The sequence below is a fragment of the Chiloscyllium plagiosum genome, unplaced genomic scaffold (genome assembly GCF_037043375.1).
Source record: "Chiloscyllium plagiosum isolate Xiang-an unplaced genomic scaffold, Cpla_swu_hap1 HiC_scaffold_5, whole genome shotgun sequence".
In the NCBI taxonomy this organism is placed as follows: Eukaryota; Metazoa; Chordata; class Chondrichthyes; order Orectolobiformes; family Hemiscylliidae; genus Chiloscyllium; species Chiloscyllium plagiosum.
Window position 1 is genome coordinate 73,821,898 of NW_028270143.1, and position 20,897 is coordinate 73,842,794.

Genomic DNA, 20,897 nt, shown 5'->3' on the forward strand with positions numbered 1-20,897 from the left:
AACCACTCACACACCAAACAGCATGATCTCTGAGGAAGGGATTACCTAGTTAAGAAAATGATGAGGAGGAATTTCACTCAAGAGGGGGGTGAATCTTTGGAATTATTTGACAAGACCATAGAGGCTGGGTCATTAAGTGTATTCAAGGTTGAGACTGACAGAATTTTAATCAGTAAAGAAATCAAGGGTTATATGGAAGAGGCAGGAAAATGGAGGTAAGAATTATCAGATCAGCAACGATCTCATTGACTGACAAAGCCGACTGACTGGGCTGAATGGCTTATCGCCACTCCTAAATAAGCTTTGACAAAGAGTCAGTTAGACTCGAAACGTCAGCTCTTTTCTCTCCTTACAGATGCTGCCAGACCTGCTGAGATTTTCCAGCATTTTCTCTTTTGGTATCTCCACTCCTATGTCTGATGGGCTTGTGCTTAGGGAGCCTCTGATGAGGGCTAGAGAACCAGGAAATAGTTTGCCAGGTACCTACTGCAAGTGAACGTAGGTGCCCATGATCATTGTGGGGACTAACAGATGCAGGACATATTGGTGAACCACCTGGGCAAAAATTGAGTTCAAAAGGCCACAAGAACAGAAAGGTCCCCGTTGTATCTCAGGGGTATAGTACGTGGTCACAGGAGCAGCTCTTCGAACTGATTTTTTTTAATCCAGCTGATTAAATATTCACAAAGTTCTGTATCATTTGCAATGCCTCAAATACACCAATAATCTGGCTGTATGTGTTTACCAGTTCTTGCTGCATTCAGGCTTTGGCTAATAAGTGGCCAGTAATATTCATGCCACACCAGTAACATCCAGGCAATGACCATCTCAAAACAGAAAGAACTAAACCATCTCTCTATGACAATCAATAGCATTACTATTGCTTGAATTCCCTACCATCAACATCACAGGTTACCATCGATTGGAAACTGAAATGAAACTGAAACATAAATATTTTGGCTACAAGGATAGGTCTGACACTGGGAATTATTTGGCAAAAGTGGAATATGAATTTAATAAATATCTGTCTCATAAAATACTCATAAAATGAGTCTAAATGATGATCATGAATCCATTGCCGATTATTGGAAAAGTCCATCTGGCTCACTAATGTCCTTTTGTGAAGGAAACTTACATCCTTACCTGGTCTGGCCTAACTGTGACTCCAAACCCACAACAATGTGGCTGTCCAGAGGGCAGTTTAAGAGTCAATTAGGGATTAAACCTAACACATGTAGTAGAATAGCACATGACCTGGAACCTCAGTCTCGCTGATAACCAAGCCAGTTGAGCTTTGTTTCACTGGGGCTCCTTCAGGCCTTACTTGGTCAAATGCTGCCTCCCGTTGTGTCTGGTATTCAGTTCATATCCATTCCTGAACCGAAGCTGTGACAACAGCTGAATTTGAGTGATTCTGGTAAAACCGGAACTAAGCAATTTGTTTTGGAACCATGCCATTAACAGTACAAGATGTTACATAAATTTGTTTTTCTTTTGCATATACTTTAGCCATTTGTGAAAACAAGAAAAGTTTGCACAACTTAGCTGCTTTCCCAGATGAAAAACTAATACACCATGCCAATACAAGTTTTTGCTACTGCTGTTGGGGAGGTTTTAAACTAATATGGCAGGGGGCTGGGAACCAGAAAAGAAGACTCGTAGACAGTGAGGTGGAAACTAGAGACTGTAAGGATCGTGAAGTTAGCATTACCAAGGGGAGGAGTAGGCAGACAGCAGATGAACACAAAAGAACTGGCAGCCTGAAATGCATCTACTTTAATGCAAGGAGTATAGTGGGTAAGGCAGATTAACTTAGGGCTTGGATTGGTGCCTGGGAATATGATGCTATTGTGATCACAGAGTCTTGGTTGAAGGAAGGGCATGATTGACAACTAAATGTTCCATGATATAGATGCTTCAGACAGGACAGAGTGGGAAGTAAAAAGTTGGTAGGGAGGGAGGAGTTGCATTGCTGATCAGGGATGATATCACAGTTGTGCTAAAGGAGGACACTAAGGAGGGCTTGAGCTGTGAGGCATTATGAGTAGAGCTGAAAAATAAGCAGGGTGCAGTTACATTGTTGGGGCTGTACTACAAACCTTCCAACAGTGAGTGTGAGGTAGAAGAACAAATAGATAAACAGATTATGGAAAGATGTAGAGGCAACAGGGTGGTGATGATTTTAATTTTCCCAACATTGATTGGGATACGCTTAGTGTCAGAGGTCTGGATGGGGTAGAACTTGTAAGAAGGGTCCAGGAGAGTTTTCTAGAGCAGTAGGTCAATAGTCTGACGAGGGAAGGAGCCATATTGGACATGGTGTTGGGGAATGAGCCAGGCCAGTTGGTAGAAGTTGCAGCGGGGGATTTCTTTGGGAATAGTGACCACAATTTTGTAAGTTTTAGAATACTTGTAGATAAGAGTGGTATGAAAGGAAATGTACTAAACTGGGCCAAGGCCAATTATATCAAAATTCGGCAGGAGCTGGGAAATGTGAATTGGGAGCAGTTATTTGAAGGGAAGTCCACATTTGATATGTGGGAGGCTTTCAAAGATAGGTTGAAGATATTGCAGGAGAGGCATGTCCCTTTGAAAACAGGGATAGGAAAGGCAAGATTCGTGAACTGTGGATGACGGGAGAAATCGTGCAACTAGCCAAGAGGAAACAGGAAGCATACATAAGGTCCAGGAAGCTAAGAACAGAATGGGCCTTGGAGGAATATTGGGAGAGTAGGACCAATTTTAAATGAGGAATCAACAGGCTAAAAGGGGTCGTAAAATAACTTTAGTGAGTAGAATTAAGGAGAATCCCAAGGTCTTTTATTCAGATGTAAGAAGCAAGAGGGTAACTAGAGAAAGGGTTGGTCTACTAAAGGATAAGGAAGGAAGGTTGTGTCAAACCTGAGAAAATGGGTGAGATTCTGAATGATTACTTTGCATCAGTGTTCACTGAGGAGAGGGACATGATGAATGTTGAGATTAGAGATAGAAGTTTGTTTACTCTGGATCACGTTGACATAAGGAGGGAAGATGTGTTGGGTCGGCTAAAGAATATTAAGGTGGACAAACCCCCGGGACCGAATGGGATCTATCCCAGGTTGCTGAGGGAGGCGAGAGAGGAAATAGCTGGGGCCCTGACAGATATCTTTGTAGCACCCTTAGGCACAAGTGAAGTGCCGTTGGACTGGAAGGCTGCTAATGTGACTCCCTGTACAAGGGTGGTAGGGATATTCCAGGTAACTACAGACCAATGAGCCCGATGTCATTGGTGGCAAAGTTGCTGGAGAAGGTACTGAGGAATAAAATCTATTTATATTTGGAAAAGAATGGGCTTATCAGTGATATGGTTTTGTGCGGGAGAGATCGTGCCTTACCAACTTAATAGAGTTCTTTGGGGAAGTGACCAAGTTGATAGATGAAGGAAGGGCTGTAGATGTCATATACATGGACTTTTGTAAGGCGTTTGATAAGCTCCCCATCGTAGACTAATGGAGAAAGTGAAGTCACATGGTGTGCCATGTGTTCTAGCTAGATAAAGAACTGGTTGAACAACAGGAAATAGAGAGTAGTAGTTGAAGGAGTTTCCCGAAATAGAGAAGGGTGACCAGTGGTGTTCCACAGGGGTCAGTGTTGGGGCCACTGTTGTTTGTAATATACAGTACAAAAATGATCTGGAAGAGTGCACTGTTGGTACGATGAGTAAGTTTGCAGATGATATGAAGATTGGTGGAGTAGCACAAAGCTTGGGGAACAGTCAAAGAATACAGGAGAATATAGGTAGATTGGACAGTTGGGTGGAGAAATGGCAGATGGACTTCAATCCAGGCAAATGGGAGGTGATGCATTTGGGAAGTCTAATTCTAAAGCGAACTATACTGCAAACGGAAGAGCCTTGGGAAAAGTTGATGAACAGAGGGATCTGGGAGTTCAGGTCCATTGTACCCTGAAGGTGGCTTCACAGGTGGACTCCTCCCTCCCCTTCCTAGACCTTTCTGTTTCTATCTCAGGCGACCGAATCAACACGGACATCTACTACAAACCTACCGACTCCCACAGCTACCTGGACTACACCTCCTCCCATCCTGCCCCCTGTAAAAACGCCATCCCATTCTCCCAATTCCTTCGTCTCCGCCGCATCTGCTCCCAGGAGGACCAGTTCAAAATACGTACAACACAGATGGCCTCCTTCTTCAAGGACCGCAATTTCCCCCCCGACGTGGTCGACGGTGCCCTCCACCGCATCTCCTCCACTTCCCGCTCCTCTGCCCTTGAGCCCCGCCCCTCCAACCGCCACCAGGACAGAACCCCACTGGTCCTCACCTACCACCCCACCAATCTCCATGTACAGCGCATCATCCGCCGTCACTTCCGCCACCTCCAAACAGACCCCAGCACCAAGGATATATTTCCCTCCCCTCCCCTATCAGCTTTCCGTAGAGACCACTCCCTCCGCGACTCCCTTGTCAGATCCACACCCCCCACCGACCCAACCACCACTCCCGGCACCTTCCCTTGCAACCGCAGGAGGTGCAACACTTGCGCCCACACCTCCCCCCTCACTTCTCTCCAAGGCCCCAAGGGAAACTTCCATATCCGCCACAGATTCACCTGCACCTCCACCCACATCATCTACTGCATCCGCTGCAGCCGGTGTGGCCTCCTCTATATTGGGGAGACAGGCCGCCTACTTGCGGAGCGATTCAGGGAGCACCTCTGGGCCACCCGGACGAACCAACCCAACCAACCTGTGGCACAGCATTTCAACTCCCCCTCCCACTCCACCGAGGATATGCAGGTCATTGGACTCATCCACCGCCAAACCACAACAACCCGACGGTCGGAGGAGGAGCGTCTTATCTTCCGACTGGGAACCCTCCAACCGCAGGGGATGAACTTGGACTTCACCAGTTTCTTCATCCCCCCTCCCCCCACCTTGTCTCAGCCGGATCCTTCCAGCCCGGCACCGCCTTCCTGACCTGCAGTCTTCTTCTTGACCTCTCCGCCTCCACCCTACTCCGACCTATCACCCTCACCTTGACCTCTTTCCACCTATCACATTTCCAACTCCCCTCCTCCAAGTCCCTCCTCCCTACCTTTTATCTTCTCCTGCTGAACACTCTCTGCTCATTCCTGAAGAAGGGCCTGTGCCCGAAACGTCGAATCTCCTGTTCCCTGGATGCTGCCTGACCTGCTGTGCTGTTCCAGCAATAAAGTTTCAACTTTGATCTCCAGCATCTGCAGACCTCACTTTCTCTTCACAGGTGGATAGAGTGGTCAAGAAGGCATGTAGTATGCTTGCCTTCATATGACGGGGTATTGAGTATAAGAGCTGGTAGGTCATGTTAAAGTTGTACAAGACTTTGGCTCGGCTGCATTTAGAATACTGTGTATAGTTCTGGGCGCCACATTACCAAAAGGATGTGGACGCTTTGGAGAGGGTGCAGAAAAGGTTTACAAGGATGTTGCCTGGTATGGAAGGTGCTAGCTATGAAGAGAGGTTGAGTAGGTTAGGATTGTTTTCATTAGAAAAAAGGAGATTGAGGTCTACAAAATCATGAAGGGTATAGACAGGGTAGATAGAGATAAGCTTTCTCCCAGGGTGAGGGATTCAATAACGAGAAGTCATGCGTTCAAGGTGAGAGGTGAAAAGTTTAAGGGGGATACACATGAATTATACAGAGGGTGGTAGGTGCCTGGAACGCGTTGCCAGCAGAGGTTGTAGAGGCAGGTACAGTAGATTCATTTAAGGTGCATCTGAACAGATGCATGAGTAGGTAGGGTGCAGAGGAATACAGATGCTTAGGAATTGGGCGATAGGTTTAGACAGAGGATTTGGATCGGCTCAGGCTTGGAGGGCTGAAGGACCCATCCCTGGGCTGTAAATTTTCTTTGTTCTTCTTTAATACAAGGATGTTAAAATCGTAGTTGACAATAGGACATTATGGTTAATAAATTGAACTCAAGAAAATTGTCCAGATTGTTATATATGGAATTGGGTGATCAGATGTGGGTGGCACGGTGGCCCAGTGGCTAGCACTGCAGCCTCACAGCACCAGGATCCCAGGTTCGATTTCAGCCTCGGGTGACTGTCTGTGTGGAGTTTGCATGTTCTCCCCATGCCTGCATGGGTTTCTTCCAGGTGCTCCGGTTTCCTCCCACAGTCCAAAAATGTGCAGGTCAGGTGAATTGGCCATGCTAAATTGCCCATAATGTTAGGTGCATTAGTCAGAGGGAAATGGGTCTGGGTGGGTTACTCTTCAGAGGGTTGGTGTGGACTGGTTGGGCTGAAGGGCCTCTTTCCACACTGTGGTAATCTAATTTAATCTCTGGAAGGCAAGAGGTCTTGTAAAATAGTCTGGAGAAGGTATTGGGATAGGAGCTGGATACTCACCAACAACAAGAACTAATGGGATAGAGACACGAGTTCCAATTAAACTAATGATGAGTCACTTCCTGTCATACTAGTACTTTTCTGGTGTCGGGATGAATGACTTCTGCAAGAAGAGAATGCCAGGTAAGCACTTGGCAGCCTTCCATCATGCTTTTTCCATTTGTTTATTGGATGTGGGTGTTGCTGGGTAAGCCAACATTTATTGCTCATTTCTAACTGCCCTCAAGAAAACAACAGTAAGCTGCTTTTTGGACCACTGAAGTCCCGTACTGAGAGAACAACCTGCACTTTCATGGAGGGACTGTCTAGAATTTAAACTCCACGGAGTAAGAAATGGCCGATATATTTCCAAGTCAGGAAAAGAGTGTGGCTTGGAGGGGAATTTGCAGGTGGTGGCATTCCCAGGTATCTGCTGCCCTTATCCTTCTAGATGGTAAGAAGTAGCAAGTTTGGCAATAGTTTTGCAACCGTTATTATTCATTCTAAGCATTAACCCTTGCCCGACCTGAATAAACAAGTTCCCCAGTGATAACTTTGCTTTATTCATTAATTTTGAAGAGTTTAAGTCAGTATTGTGGGAGAAAGCCTACTTCACACATTGTGTACACACTTCTAGAATTACCATGGAACCAAATCAGTCATATCCTTATAACAAAAGCAGGATATTTAAATCATATTTAGGAAATTTGAATATTGTTTAACTTAGTGGGCGGCACGGTGGCACAGTGGTTAGCATTGCTGCCTCACAGCGCCAGAGACCCGGGTTCAATTCGCACCTCAGGCTACTGTCTGCGTGGAGTTTGCACATTCTCCCAGTGTCTGCGTGGGTTTCCTCCGAGTGCTCCAGTTTCCTCCCACAGTTCAAAGATGTGCAGGTTAGGTGAACTGGCCATGCTAAATTGTCCGTAGTGTTACGTGAAGGGATAAATATAGGGGAATGGGTCTGGGTGGGTTGCATTTTGGAGGGTCAGTGTGGACTTGTTGGGCCGAAGAGCCTGTTTCCACACTGTAAGCAATCTAATCTAATCTAAGGAAGTTGCCTGGTGTGTGAGGAGGAGGGGAGAAAGAAGTTGTGAACCCATTTTCAGATGGTGTGCTTCATCTCTGACATTTCCACACACTTCTTTAAGTTTCTACTGATTTAAGATGTGCTGTAAATTTTTTAACCATTCACATTTCACAAAATTGGGTTTATTCTACTTTTATTTCTTCCTTTTTGCTTAATTCCTCTTCACCTAAAACCAGTAACTCAAGTGAAGTGCCAGTCCAGTGATATAAGCAACTGTCCAATTTTCATTCATGGTGCTGGGAAGTGACCTTTTCCACCAGACATATTACCACAAGAAATTGAAACCGGATTGAAAAAATTTCCACATGTATTCCTTTAGGAGATAGACAGTGATCAGTGGAGGAACCTTGTTCAAGCTTTCTAAACATGAGACTAGGAACTGATGCCAGCAGGAGTGCTCTAATGCAGTCAACAAGTTTGGTATTGGGGTGGGGGGAATGCCAAGCGCCAGGTCTGTATGAGTCATTCTCACATAATACAGTAGAATCAATTAATCTGTGAGCTGAAGGCACAATAGCACAGTAGTCATGTTAGTGAACAATACCTGAACTAATGGGACAGAGACACAAGTTCAAATCCTAGCACAACAGCAATGCAATTTATGTTCTGTTAATTAAATAAATCTGGAATAAAAAGCAAACATCAATAATGGTAATCACGTAAGACATGAAAGCTCATCTGGTTGACTTTAACGGAAATAAACTGACCACTGGTATGGTCTATGTCTCCAGACCACAGAAATGTGGTTGACGTTTGACAGCTCTCGGCAATGGCCCAGAAAGCCATTCAGCTGTATACAGAGAACCAAGAACTATTGCCATATCTTGTGAGTGAATATGAAAACATCACTCAACAACTGAGGGGTTTCTTTTGCTGTGCTGCTCATGCCGTTTGAGACTTGATGGAAATTTCTTACCTGGAAAAATCCAGCATACGCTACTCATACCTTTCCAACTATTGAAAGGCCAATAATTTGTGAAGATTGCAACCAGCAAAAATCTTGGGATTTCCAAACACTAAATTATAATTTAACAGGCCTGGATGCAAATTAAAAACCAAAATGTTCTGGACAGAAAAGGGAGCAGTAATGTTCACTAGCCATTTGAATACGCCAGGGAGAAAGTGAGGACTGCGGATGCTGGAGACCAAAGTTGAAGAGTGTGGTGCTGGAAAAGTACAGCAGGTCAGGCAGCATCCGAGGAGCAGGAGAATCAATATATTGAGCATAAGCTCTTCATCAAGAATACACCATCTTGCTGTCACGCTCACTAATTTCTGTCCTAGGCTTGCTGAACATTCCAGTGAAGCCTTGTGCTAACTGAAGGAATGGCACTTCATTTTCATTTAGGCACTTTATAGCCTTCAGGTCTCAACATTGAAAACTCTGTCCTCAATTGTGACCCCTGCGTTCCTCCCAAATAACCTTCCACTAATAATCAACCAGTACCAAGCTCTTTGCTTTTTGATCTGTAATACTTACAGTTTCCAATCTCCCTCACCCTCTAAATTTCCCTTCCGTTGACCTGCTGTTCCCATTTTTCTACAGCACAAAACCCAATTTTCCTCCTCTCTCATCAACCACAGTTAAGAGTCATACTGAACTTGAAATGTTAACTGTTTCTCTCTCAATAGATGCTGTAAAACCTGCTGACTTCTTCCATCACATTTTTGTCAGGTCTCCAACATTTGTAATACTTTGCCTTTACAAAATAAAACTTCATTTTTTTCAACAGAGAATCAATTTTCAAAAGGGTCTTTCTCTTTACCTAACGCCATGGTGCAAGTTCCTTATTCAAAACCAAAAAAAAGCTCAAAATACAATCCAGCAACATTTCTGTACATTTACAAAGAAGGATCAACATCAGAGCAATTGTTGTAAATTGTCTCTATTCGCTCTTGTGTACAAGAGCCTTGAAGAAGAAAAGTCTCAAATGTTGCAAGAAATGTACCTTATAGCAAAACTAACTATAACTGCTGGTGCCCAAAACCATGGTGATATAAATGTACAGTCACTATTCTGACCATGAACTGATGCATCAATCCAAGAGCTGTTCATTTCCAAACCAGACAGCTCATAGCTGCTGTTAGCTTTGATTTCGCCATGTCTTCACCAAACTGATCTGATCCATGTAGCACACCAACTGTTCATTTAAGCCCCTCCCATTTTCATGTCTTTCAGCATGGTCTCTCAGGTCATACAGTCATAGAACTGTCCAACATAGAAACAGACTCTTCAGTCCAACTCATCCATGCCGACCAGATATTCCAAATTAATCTAGCCCCAATTGCTAGCATTTGGCCTGTATCCCTCTAAACCCTGTCTATTCATACACCCATCCAAATGCCTTTTAAATGTAATTGTACCAGCTCCTACCACTTCCTCTGGCAGCTCATTCCATACACACCACCCTTTGTGTGAAAAAGTTGTCCCTTAAGTCCCTTTTAAATTTTCCCCCTCACCTTAAACCTAAGCCCTCTAGTTTTGGACTCTCCCACACTGTAGGAAAAGACCTTGGATATTCACCGCATCCATGCTCCACATGATTTTATAAACCTTTATAAAGTCACCCCTTAGTCTCCAATGCTCCATGGAAAATAGCCCCAGACTACTCAGCCTTTCCCTGTAGCTCAAACTCTCCAACCCTGGCAACATCCATGTAAACCTTTTCTGAACCCTTTCAATTTTCATAAAATCATTCCTATAGGAAGGAGACCAGAATTGCACACACTATTCCAAAAGTGGCTGAACTAACAGCCACAGCATGACCTCCCAACTCCTATAGTCAAAGCACTGACCAATAAAGGCAAGCATAGCAAACACCTTCTTCATTATCCTGTTGACCTGGGACTCTGCTTTTAAATAACTATGAACCTGCACTTCAAGGTCTCTTTGGTCAACAACACTCCCAGGACCTTACCATTAAGTGTCGAAGTCCTGTCCTAATTTGCCTTTCCAAAATGCAGCACCTCACATTTATCTAAATTGAACTCCATGTGCCGCTGCCCATCTGATCAAGATTCTATTGTAGTCTGAAGTAACCTCCTTCCCTGTCCACTACACCTCCAATATTGGTGTCATCTGCAAACTGACTAACCGTACCTCCTATGCTGATACCCAAATGATTTATGCAAATGATGAAAAGTAACAGAGCCACTCCACTGGTCACAAGCCTCCAACCTGAAAAGCAACCACCACCACCACCCTCTGTCTTCTACTTTCGAGCTAGTTCTGTATCCAGCTGGCTAGTTCTCCCTGCATTCCATGTGATCTAACCTTGCTAACCATTCTACCATGAGGAACCTTGTCAAGCACCTTACTGAAGTCCAGACAGATTATGTCCTCATCAATCCTCTTCGCTATTTCTTCAAAAAACTCAAATCATGTTAGTGAGACATGATTTCCCACGCACCATGCCATGTTGACTATCCCCAATCAGTCCTTGCCTTTCCAAATACATGTAAATCCTGTCCCTCAGGATCCCCTCCAACAACTTGTCCATTACTGATGTCAGGCTCACCGATTTATAATTCCCTGGCTTTTCCTTAATACCTTTCTAAAATAGTTGCACCGCGTTAGCCAACCTCCAGTCTTCTGCCACCTCATCCTTGGCTATCGATGATACAAATACCTCAGCAAGGGGCCCAGCAATCACTTTGCTAGCTTCCTTTATCTGCCTTTATGTACCTTAAAACATCCAGCACTCCTCCTCTGTAGTATAGATGTCACTATTTATTTCCCCACATTCTCTATCTTCCATATCCTTCTCCATAGCAAACACTGATGCAAAATACTCATTTAGTGTCTCCCCCATCTCCTACATAGGTGGCTTTGCTGATCTTTAAGGGGCCCTATTCTCTCCATTGTTACTCTTTTGTCCTTAATGTATTTGTAGAATCCCTTTGGATGCTTCTTAACCCTATTTGTCAATTTTATACCCTCATTTTGCACTCCTGATTTTCCTCTTAAGTATACTCCTACTGCCCTGGAGTGGAGGCTGAGAGGTGACTTTATAGAGGTTTATAAAATCATGAGGGGCATGGATAGGGTAAATAGACAAAGTATTTACCCTGGGGTGGGTGAATCCAGAACTAGAGGGCATAGGGTTAGGGTGAGAGGGGCAAGATATAAAAGAAACATAAGGGGCAACTTTTTCACGCAGAGGGCAGTGTGTGTGCGTGTGGAATGAGCTGCCAGAGGATGTGGTCGAGGCTGGTACAAGTGCAACATTTAAAAGGCATTTGGATGTGTATATGAATAGGAAGGGTTTGGAGGGATATGGGCCGGGTGCTGGCAGATGGAAATAGATTAGGGTGGGATATCTGGTCGGCATGGATGAGTTGGACCAAAGGGTCTGTTTCCGTGCTGTACATCTCTATGACTCAATTGCCTTTTATTCTTCTTGGGATTCACGCGATCCCTGCAGTCTATACTTGACACATGCCTCGTTCTTAGTCTTGACTAAAACCTTACATTCTCTAGTCATCCAGCACTTGCTACACCTACCAGCCTTGCCCTTCACACTAACAGGAACAGGAACATACTGTCTCTGGCCTCTCATTGTCTCATTTTTGAAGACTTCCCATTTTACAGCCATCCCTGACCCCAATCAACTTTTGAAAGTTCTTGCCTAATATCATCAAAATTGTCCTTCTTCCAATTTAGAACTTCAACTTTTAGATTCGATCTTTTCTATCACTATTTAAAAACTAATAAAATTATGGCCACAGGCCCCAAAGTGCACCCCACTGACACCTCAGTCACCTACCCTGCCTTATTTCCCTACGTCCTTGTTGGGCAATACTAATTGATCCATCACTAACCTCCAGCAATTTCTCCTTTCCCTTCAAAAGGATCAACAAAATGGCTATTCACCTTAAGTTCAAAGTTTTGGAAGAGATGTTTAAAAGTTATGTTTGCACACAGCCGATTTTTTTCTTTCATTATTCATAGAGTCATATGGATGTACAGCATGGAATCAGACCCTTCAGTCCAACCTGTCCATGCCAACCAGATGTCCCAACCTAATCTAGTGCCACCTGCCAGCAACTGGCCCATATCCCTCCAAACCCTTCCTTTTCATAGATCCACCCAAATGCCTTTTAAATGTTGTAATTGTACCAGCCTCCACCACTTCCTCTGGCACCTCATTCCATACATGTACCACCCTCTGATTGAAAATGTTGCCCCTTAGGTCTCTTTTATATCTTTCCCCTCTCACCCTAAACCTGTGCCCTCTAGTTCTGGACTCCCCCACTCCAGGGAAAAGACTCTGTCTATTTATCCTATCTATGCCCCTCATGATTTTATAATACTCAGTAAGGTCACCCCTCAGCCTCCGACGCTCCAGGGAAAACAGCCCCAACCTGTTCAACCTCTTCTTATAGCTCAAATCCTCCAACCCTGGCAACATCCTTGTAGATCTTTTCTGAACCCTTTCAAGTTTCACAACACTTTCCGATAGGAAGGAGACCAGAATATGACCTCCCAACTCCTATACTCAACACTCTGACAAATAAAGGAGAGCATACCAAACACTTTCTTCACTATCCTATCCACCTGCGACTGCACTTTCAAGGAGCTATGAACCTGCACTCCAAGGTCTCTTTGTTCAGCAACACTCTCTAGGACCTTACCATTAAATGTGTAAGTCCTGCTAAGGTTTGCTTTCCCAAAATGCAGCACCTCGCATTTATCTAAATTAAACACCATCTGCCTCGTCTCAGCTCATTGGCCCATCTGATCAAGATCCTGTTGTAATATGAAGTAATCTTCTTTGCTGTCCACCACAGCTCAAATTTTCATGAAGGAACTTTGGAGATTTGTTAGTGTATCCTGTAGGTGGTACATGATATGGCAACTGTGATTTGGTGGCATGGATAGAGTGAATAGTCAAGGTCTTTTCCCCAGGTTAGGGGACTCCAAACGTAAAGGGCATAGATTTAAGTCAACAGGAAAGATTTAAAGAGGACCTAAGGGGCAGCTTTTTCATGCAACGGATGATGCATGAATGGAATGAGTTCCACAGCAAGTGATGGAGGCTGGTACAATTACAACATTTAAAAGGCATCTGGATGGGCATATGAAAAGGAAGGATATGGGCCAAATGCTGGCAAATGAGATTAGATTAGATTTATTTAGGATATCTTTGGCATGGACAGGTTGGACTGAAGGGTCTGTTTCCATGCTGTACATCTCTATGACTATGTCCCATGTCAGCAGTTCAGATGAGCCACCACACTCAAAACATTAATGCAGCATTTTTCCTACAGATGCAGCTAGACTTGCTGAGTTCCTCCAGTAATTTATGTTTTTGTTTCAGATCTTCAGCATCCACAGTTTTTTTTGTTTTTATTTTATCTTACTCAACAATAACTGCTTAAAAACATGGTGAGTGACATCTTCCATACTTGGCTGGTGATTGACAGTTAACAGATAAGGGAGTAAGAGTCAAGATTAGAGTGGTGTTGGAAATGCACAGCAGGTCGGGCAGCATCCGAGGACCAAGAAAATCGATGTTTCGGGCAGGGGCTCTTCATCAGGATTCCCCTAATCTCCAGCAGCTGCAGTACTCACTTTTGCCTTGATAAGGGAGTAAGTCTGTTGTGCTGCATCTGTCTTGCTTTTTGTAAAGACAGGACACACCAGGACAGTCTTCCACATTTCCAGATATGTGTAACTGTGTTGTAACTCTGATTTGGAGATGCCGGTGTTGGACTGGGGTGTACAAAGTTAAAAATCACACACCAGGTTATAGTCCAACAGGTTTAATTGGAAGCACACTAGCTTTCGGAGCGATCTGATGAAGGAGCGTCGCTCCGAAAGCTAGTATGCTTCCAATTAAAACTGTTGGACTATAACCTGGTGTTGTGTGATTTTTAACTGTGTTGTAACTGTACTGTGAAAGCTTGGCTTGGAGAGTGACAATTCCTGGAGCACGCATCTTCAATACTATTAACAGAATACTGTCAGGGTTCACAGTTTTTGCAGTGCGCATTTCTCCAGACTGCAGCGACTGGGCTTGTATACCTTTGAGTTTAGAAGACTGAGAGGGGATCTGATTGAGACATAAGATTATTAAGAGATTGGACACTCTGGAGGCAGGAAACATGTTTCCGCTGATGGGTGAGTGCCGAACCAGAGGACACAGCTTAAAAATACGGGGTAGACCATTTAGGACAGAGATGAGGAGAAACCTCTTCACCCAGAAAGTGGTGGAATGCTCTGCCCCAGAGGGCAGTGGAGGCCCAGTCTCTGGACTCATTTAAGAAAGAGTTGGATAGAGCTCTCAAGGATTGTGGAATCAAGGGTTATGGAGATAAGGCAGGAACAGAATACTGAATACTCCCCTTCCTCGACCTTTAAAAACCTTTTCCTCCGCTACATTGATGACTGTATCGGCGCCGCCTCGTGCTCCCACGAGGAGGTTGAACAGTTCATCCACTTCACCAACACCTTCCACCCCGACCTCAAATTCACCTAGACAGTCTCAGATTCCTCCCTCCCCTTCCTCGACCTTTAAAAACCTTTTCCTCCGCTACATCGATGACTGTATCGGCACCGCCTCGTGCTCCCACGAGGAGGTTGAACAGTTCATCCACTTCACCAACACCTTCCACCCCGACCTCAAATTCACCTGGACAGTCTCAGATTCCTCCCTCCCCTTCCTCGACCTTTAAACTCTCTCACTGATTAAGGATGATCAGCCATGATCATATTGAATGGTGGTGCAGGCTCAAAGGGCAGAATGGCCTACTCCTGCACCTATTGTCTATTGTCCAGTTGTTTCTCAAAATCAAGTGCAATGAATTGAGCTGGGTGAAGATTGGCATCTGCGATACTAGGGACCTGAGGAGGAGGCAGAGGCAGATCATCCTCTAGATGTAGGCAGTACAATGGCTCAGTGATCGGCACTACTGCGTGATAGCACCAGGGACCCAGGTTCAATTCTGGCCTTGGGTGACTGTCTGTATGGAGTTTACATGTTCTCCCTGTGTCTGCGTGGGTTTCCTCCAAAGGTCCAAAGATGTGCAGATTTAGGTGGATTAGCCATGCTAAATTACCCATAGTGTGCAGGCAAGGTGGTTTAGCTATGGTAAATCTGGGGCTACAAGGAAAGGCTGGACCTTGGTGGGATGCTATGTTGAGGGTCAGTGCAGACTCAATGGGCTGAATGGCCTCTTTCCACACTGTAGGGATTCTTATAGCTAAAACTGCTTCAGCCTTATCATTTGCACTGATGTTATAAGACTCTCCCATCATTGAAGATGAGAATATTTGCAAAGTTTGAGTTAGTTATTTAATTATCTATCACTACTCAACTAGATATGGAAGCAATTCAGATCTTGGCTATGATCCACTAGTTGCGCAATCACTTAGTTTTATCACAGGATGCTTATGCGATTTGAGACATAGGTAGTCCTGTTTTATACCTTCACTAGGTGACAACTCATTTTTAGCAGGTGCTGCTCTTGCCATGCCCTTCTGCACTCTTCATTTAAACAGAGTTGAGTCCCTGGATTGAGATAATGGTAAGAGTGGAGGATATGCCAGGCCATGAGGTGACAGATTGTGTTTGAATACAATTCTGCTGCTTCTAATAGCCCACAGTGCTTCATGCATGCCCAGTTAAGATTTGCTAGATATGTTCGAAACTTATCCCATTTAGCATAGCGACAGTGCATAATGGAAACACAGAAATTCATGTCCACAGGGTCTGTGTGGTGGTGATCTTACAGATTCCATGTGGTAGTCGCTATTACATATTCTGTCGTGGACACATGTTTTTGCAACAGATTGACTGGTTAAGAAAAGGTCAAATATATTTCCCCCCCATCTCACTGTCTGTTGAAGACCCATTCTGTAGTCACATTCTTCAGGACTCAGTCAGTAATGATACTGTTGATGATAGATATTGAAGTCTGCAATCAAAGAGTACATTCTAAACCCTCAATGTGTCCTCCATGTGATGTCCAACATGAAGCAGCATAAATTCATCAGCTGAGTGGAGGACATGGTAATAGAAGGGGCAGTTGATTGCAATAAGCAGAAGGGTTCTGGACCCTATTTGACCTGATAAGGTTTCAGGATAGACTATATTCCACAGAAATTATAAATAGGAAAGGTGGTCAGGAACAGATTTATTTTTAAATTGGCAGTTTAATAACTATGGTGTTGAATGGAGGATGTGGGAGAACATGGCTACTCCTTTAAATTGTCTATTGTATTAGAGTCTGCTAGCTCAGTTGGCTGAGTGGTTGTTAGTGATGCTAACAGTGTGGGTTCAAGTCCTGCACCGAGTGATGCTGTCATGGAGATTTGCTTTCTCATCCTTTCCCCTCATCTCAGGCAGGGTGACCATGAGGTTAAACTACCAGCAGTTAGTTCTCTCTAATGAGAGAGAAGCCCTATGGTTTGGTAGGACTATTGTGACTTTATCTGTATCTCCACAGATTTATGTTTCAGCCTTTTCTTCCTCACTCATGCCATCCCAGTTCCTTTTTCGTCTTTCTTTGTATCAGGTGAGGGAAGTCTTAGATGGTGTAACTCGGTAAAGAGCTGACAACAGCTGAAGCTACATCTGAGCCAGAGGTTGCTGGAAGACTGTAGTTTCAGGGGTTCCCCTTTCCCTCTCTCCACTCATTTTTCTTTCCCATAACTTAATCCCATTTCTCCAGTCTTGTCTCTCTCTGTCTTACCACTGCTCTGATTCCTTTCCCCTTTAAAATATTCATTCATATTCATTAGTAATCACCTCATAGAACATAGAACATAGAAGAATACAGCGCAGTACAGGCCCTTGGGCCCTCGATGTTGCGCCGATCCAAGCCCACCTAAACTACACTAACCCACTATCCTCCATATACCTATCCAATGCCCTCTTAAATGCCCATAAAGAGGGAGAGTCCACCACTGTTACTGGCAGGGCATTCCATGAACTAACGACTCGCTGAGTGAAGAACCTACCCCTAACATCAGTCCTATATCTACCCCCCCTTAATTTAAAGCTATGCCCCCTTGTAATACCCGACTCAATACGCGGGAAAAGGTTCATACTGTCGACCCTATCTAACCCCCTAATCATCTTGTACACTTCAATCAAGTCACCCCTAAACCTTCTTTTCTCTAGTGAAAACAGCCCCAAGTGCCTCAGTCTTTCCTCATACGATTTTCCTTCCATACCAGGCAACATCCTGGTAAACCTCCTCTGCACCCGTTCCAATGCCTCCACATCCTTCCTATAGTATGGCGACCAAAACTGCACACAATATTCCAGATGCGGCCGTACCAGAGTCTTATACAACTGCATCATGACCTCAGGACTCCGGAACTCAATTCCTCTACCAATAAAAGCCAGTACGCCATATGCCTTCCTCACCGCACTATTTACCTGGGTGGCAACTTTCAGAGATCTGTGTACATGGACACCAAGATCCCTCTGCTCATCCACACTACCAAGTATCCGACCATTAGCCCAGTACCCCATCTTTTTGTTATTCTTCCCAAAGTGAATCACCTCGCACTTAGCTACATTGAATTCCATCTGCCACCTTTCTGCCCAGCTCTGCAGCTTCTCTATATCCTGCTGTAACCTGCCACATCCTTCCTCACTGTCAACAACTCCTCCGACTTTCGTATCATCCGCAAACTTGCTCACCCAACCTTCTAACCCCTCTTCCAGGTCATTTATAAAAATGACAAACAGCAATGGTCCCAAAACAGATCCTTGCGGAACACCGCTAGTGACGGCACTCCATGAAGAAACTTTGCCATCAACTACTACCCTCTGTCTTCTTCCATCCAGCCAATTCCTAATCCAAACCTCCAACTCACCCTCAATGCCATATCTCCGTATTTTCTGCAGTAGCCAAGGAAGACCTCATGTCTTCCTTGCTCACCTGTCATTTATCTTGTTTTAAACTCACTATCCATTCAATGGAAACACCAACACTCAAGAAGTCTGAAACCATCCAAGACAAAGCAGCCCGCCTGATTAGCATCGCATGCACACTAGTGTTCAGTATTGTATACCATCTACACAGCATCTGGATTAGAGTGGTGCTGGAAAAGCACAGCAGTTCAGGCAGCATCCGAGGAGCAGGAAAATCGATGTTTCGGGCAAAAGCCCTTCATCAGGAATAGAGCTCTATTCCAGCATCCACAGTCATTGTTTTTACTCATCTACACAGCATGCACTGCAGAAATTCACAAAGGTCCTGACACAGCGCCTTCCAAACCCATGATTGCTTTCAGCTAGAAGGACAAGGGCAGCAAATATTTGGGAACACTTCCAAGCTGCTCACCATCCTGACTTGGAAACATATAGACATTCATTCACTGTTGCTGGGTCAAAATCCTGGAATTCCCTCCCTATTGGCATTGTGGGTCAACCCACAGCAGGTGGACTGCAGCGGTTTAAGAAGGCAGCTCACCACCACCTTCTCAAGGGTAACCACGGATAGGCAATCCATGCTGGCCAGGATGCATACATCCCACCAAAGAATAGAAAAACATGTCACTGCTCACAAATTACTTTGTTCTAAAATGTGCACACCTGAAATGAGTTTATGAATTTAAGAATTTCTTCTTTTTAACAACTTTTGAAAAGCTGGTGTGTAAAAACTGCTAGATGTGAAATAAAAGCTGCTCTCATCACAACCGTATCTGTACTGCAGTAATGAAATTCAACTTGCTGCCAAACCATGCCAAACCAGCTGTAGAAATTTGTCAGGTTGTAATTCACCCCTGTCACCAAAGCGTTGAAAAACAAATCATCTCCATTTTCCCGATTGGATTTGGGTAGGTGAAGAAAGGGGTGGGGGTGGGGGCGGCGGGGTAGGTGAAGAAAGGGGTGGGGGTGGGGGCGGCGGGGTAGGTGAAGAAAGGGGTGGGGGTGGTTAAAGAGACTTGGGAATTGCCCAGACCAATGTGCTCAAACAGATGCAGAACCTTTGTAAGAGCATCAACGTGCACGGAATGGATGGGCCGAAGAGCGTGTTTCTAAGTTGTAACACCACCACATTAACTGACTGTCAAGAGCCTGTAACTGTAACAAAGTTTACGGTCCCAATCTCCATCATAAAAGTTGACGCCGGAATTTATTGTTGAATGTTCAAAAATAAGGACAGGCATGGTTTTAATCTGGGGCGCTCTGATTCAATTATCCCCCGCCCAGTTCATCTCAAGATGACATTTCGGTCTCGATGTACTATATGTAAAGCTGCTGCACATTGATAAACTCGCCTGGATTTATTTTTTAAACGCTTTTCAGATAAAATCAGGTCTAAAGGAAAACGTAAGATTTATGCCTTTAAGTTATTACAGCCCTCCCGTTACAAAACAGTCCCCCCGACAGACAACACCAGTAATCTCTCTTCACAGCTGCCCCCTCACACAGTCACTTACAATCTCTGCGATCATGAGGAGTCCCGGCAGGGTCTTAAGGAAAGCCTTGTCATAGCCCCTGGCCGTCGAGCTGAAGGACACAGTGTAAGTGCTGCTGGTTGTGCTGATGGTCCGAGGGCGATCTTCCATCTTTGATCTGAAACGTTAACTTTTGGAAACTTTGCCAGTGAGTGGCTGGAAAGGAACACGATCCCGGAGAAGTCAGAGCTCTGCTCCGTCCATGCTATTGAGCTGCAGAGGCTGAATGCTAGGTCAATGCAGCAGAGCTGAGACCCAGCAACCTACACTCCCTCAGGTGGCTATGACTAACACAGGTAACTTCAGCAAAGCTCCCTCTCTGCCCAATGAATGCCAGCGCACATCCTTTAAAGCTACAAAATGGAAACACCGTTTATTAGTTCTTAAAGAGACAGTCCACTGATACGCTGCTCAGACTTTCAGCACACATTTCACTGTTGTTTCCACTAATCCAAAATCAGGAGGTGGTGATTGAACCTTTTGTTGTTTTGTCGGGAGAGGAGTTTATTATCTTAGAATTTGACCTGAAAGTTACGCCTTTGTTTTTTTAGTCAAAATTCACATTTCCAATCCCCAAAGTGAAGACCAGAAGCAGTGTTGGAGTTTTATGAAGTTTACATTTGCAGTTTGTCATTCCTTGAATATTTTTGTTAAATCAATTATATCTGACACATACAAAGATCCACCCGTGCTTCAGAATCCGCAAAGCCGCCAAATCACTGAGGACATCCGCATGGATTGCCAATAACATGCTCTAATACTGGGATGCTGCTCACAAAATTCAGTCTGGGAAAAGCCATGGCCTGCACTGGTGTAACTGACAATAAAAATAACTTGTGGTGCATAGCAACTGAAAAATGCTAAGTGGCAGAGCTAAAGTCATGAGGTTTACCAGGAAACTGCTTCCAGCTTCCACTAGGACCACCCAACCCATTGTAGGATTGGGATAAATGAAACCCCTCAATATCACCACTATATTTCTAAGTGCCATCAATAAAACTGGCTGAGCAGTCAAT

The 20,897-nt window shown here is 44.5% G+C and overlaps 1 protein-coding gene across 1 annotated transcript in view; it reads right to left on the minus strand.

Moving 5' to 3' along the window:
• Positions 1-20,139, minus strand: part of cmtm8b (CKLF-like MARVEL transmembrane domain containing 8b) — a 67,340-nt gene extending 47,201 nt beyond the window's left edge. The window contains exon 1 of the mRNA XM_043690243.2: positions 19,864-20,139. Within this exon, the coding sequence (XP_043546178.1) occupies positions 19,864-19,992 (129 nt within the window). The 5' untranslated portion in view covers positions 19,993-20,139. The remainder of the gene's footprint in view (positions 1-19,863) is intronic.
• Between the last annotated feature and the right edge of the window lie 758 nt (positions 20,140-20,897).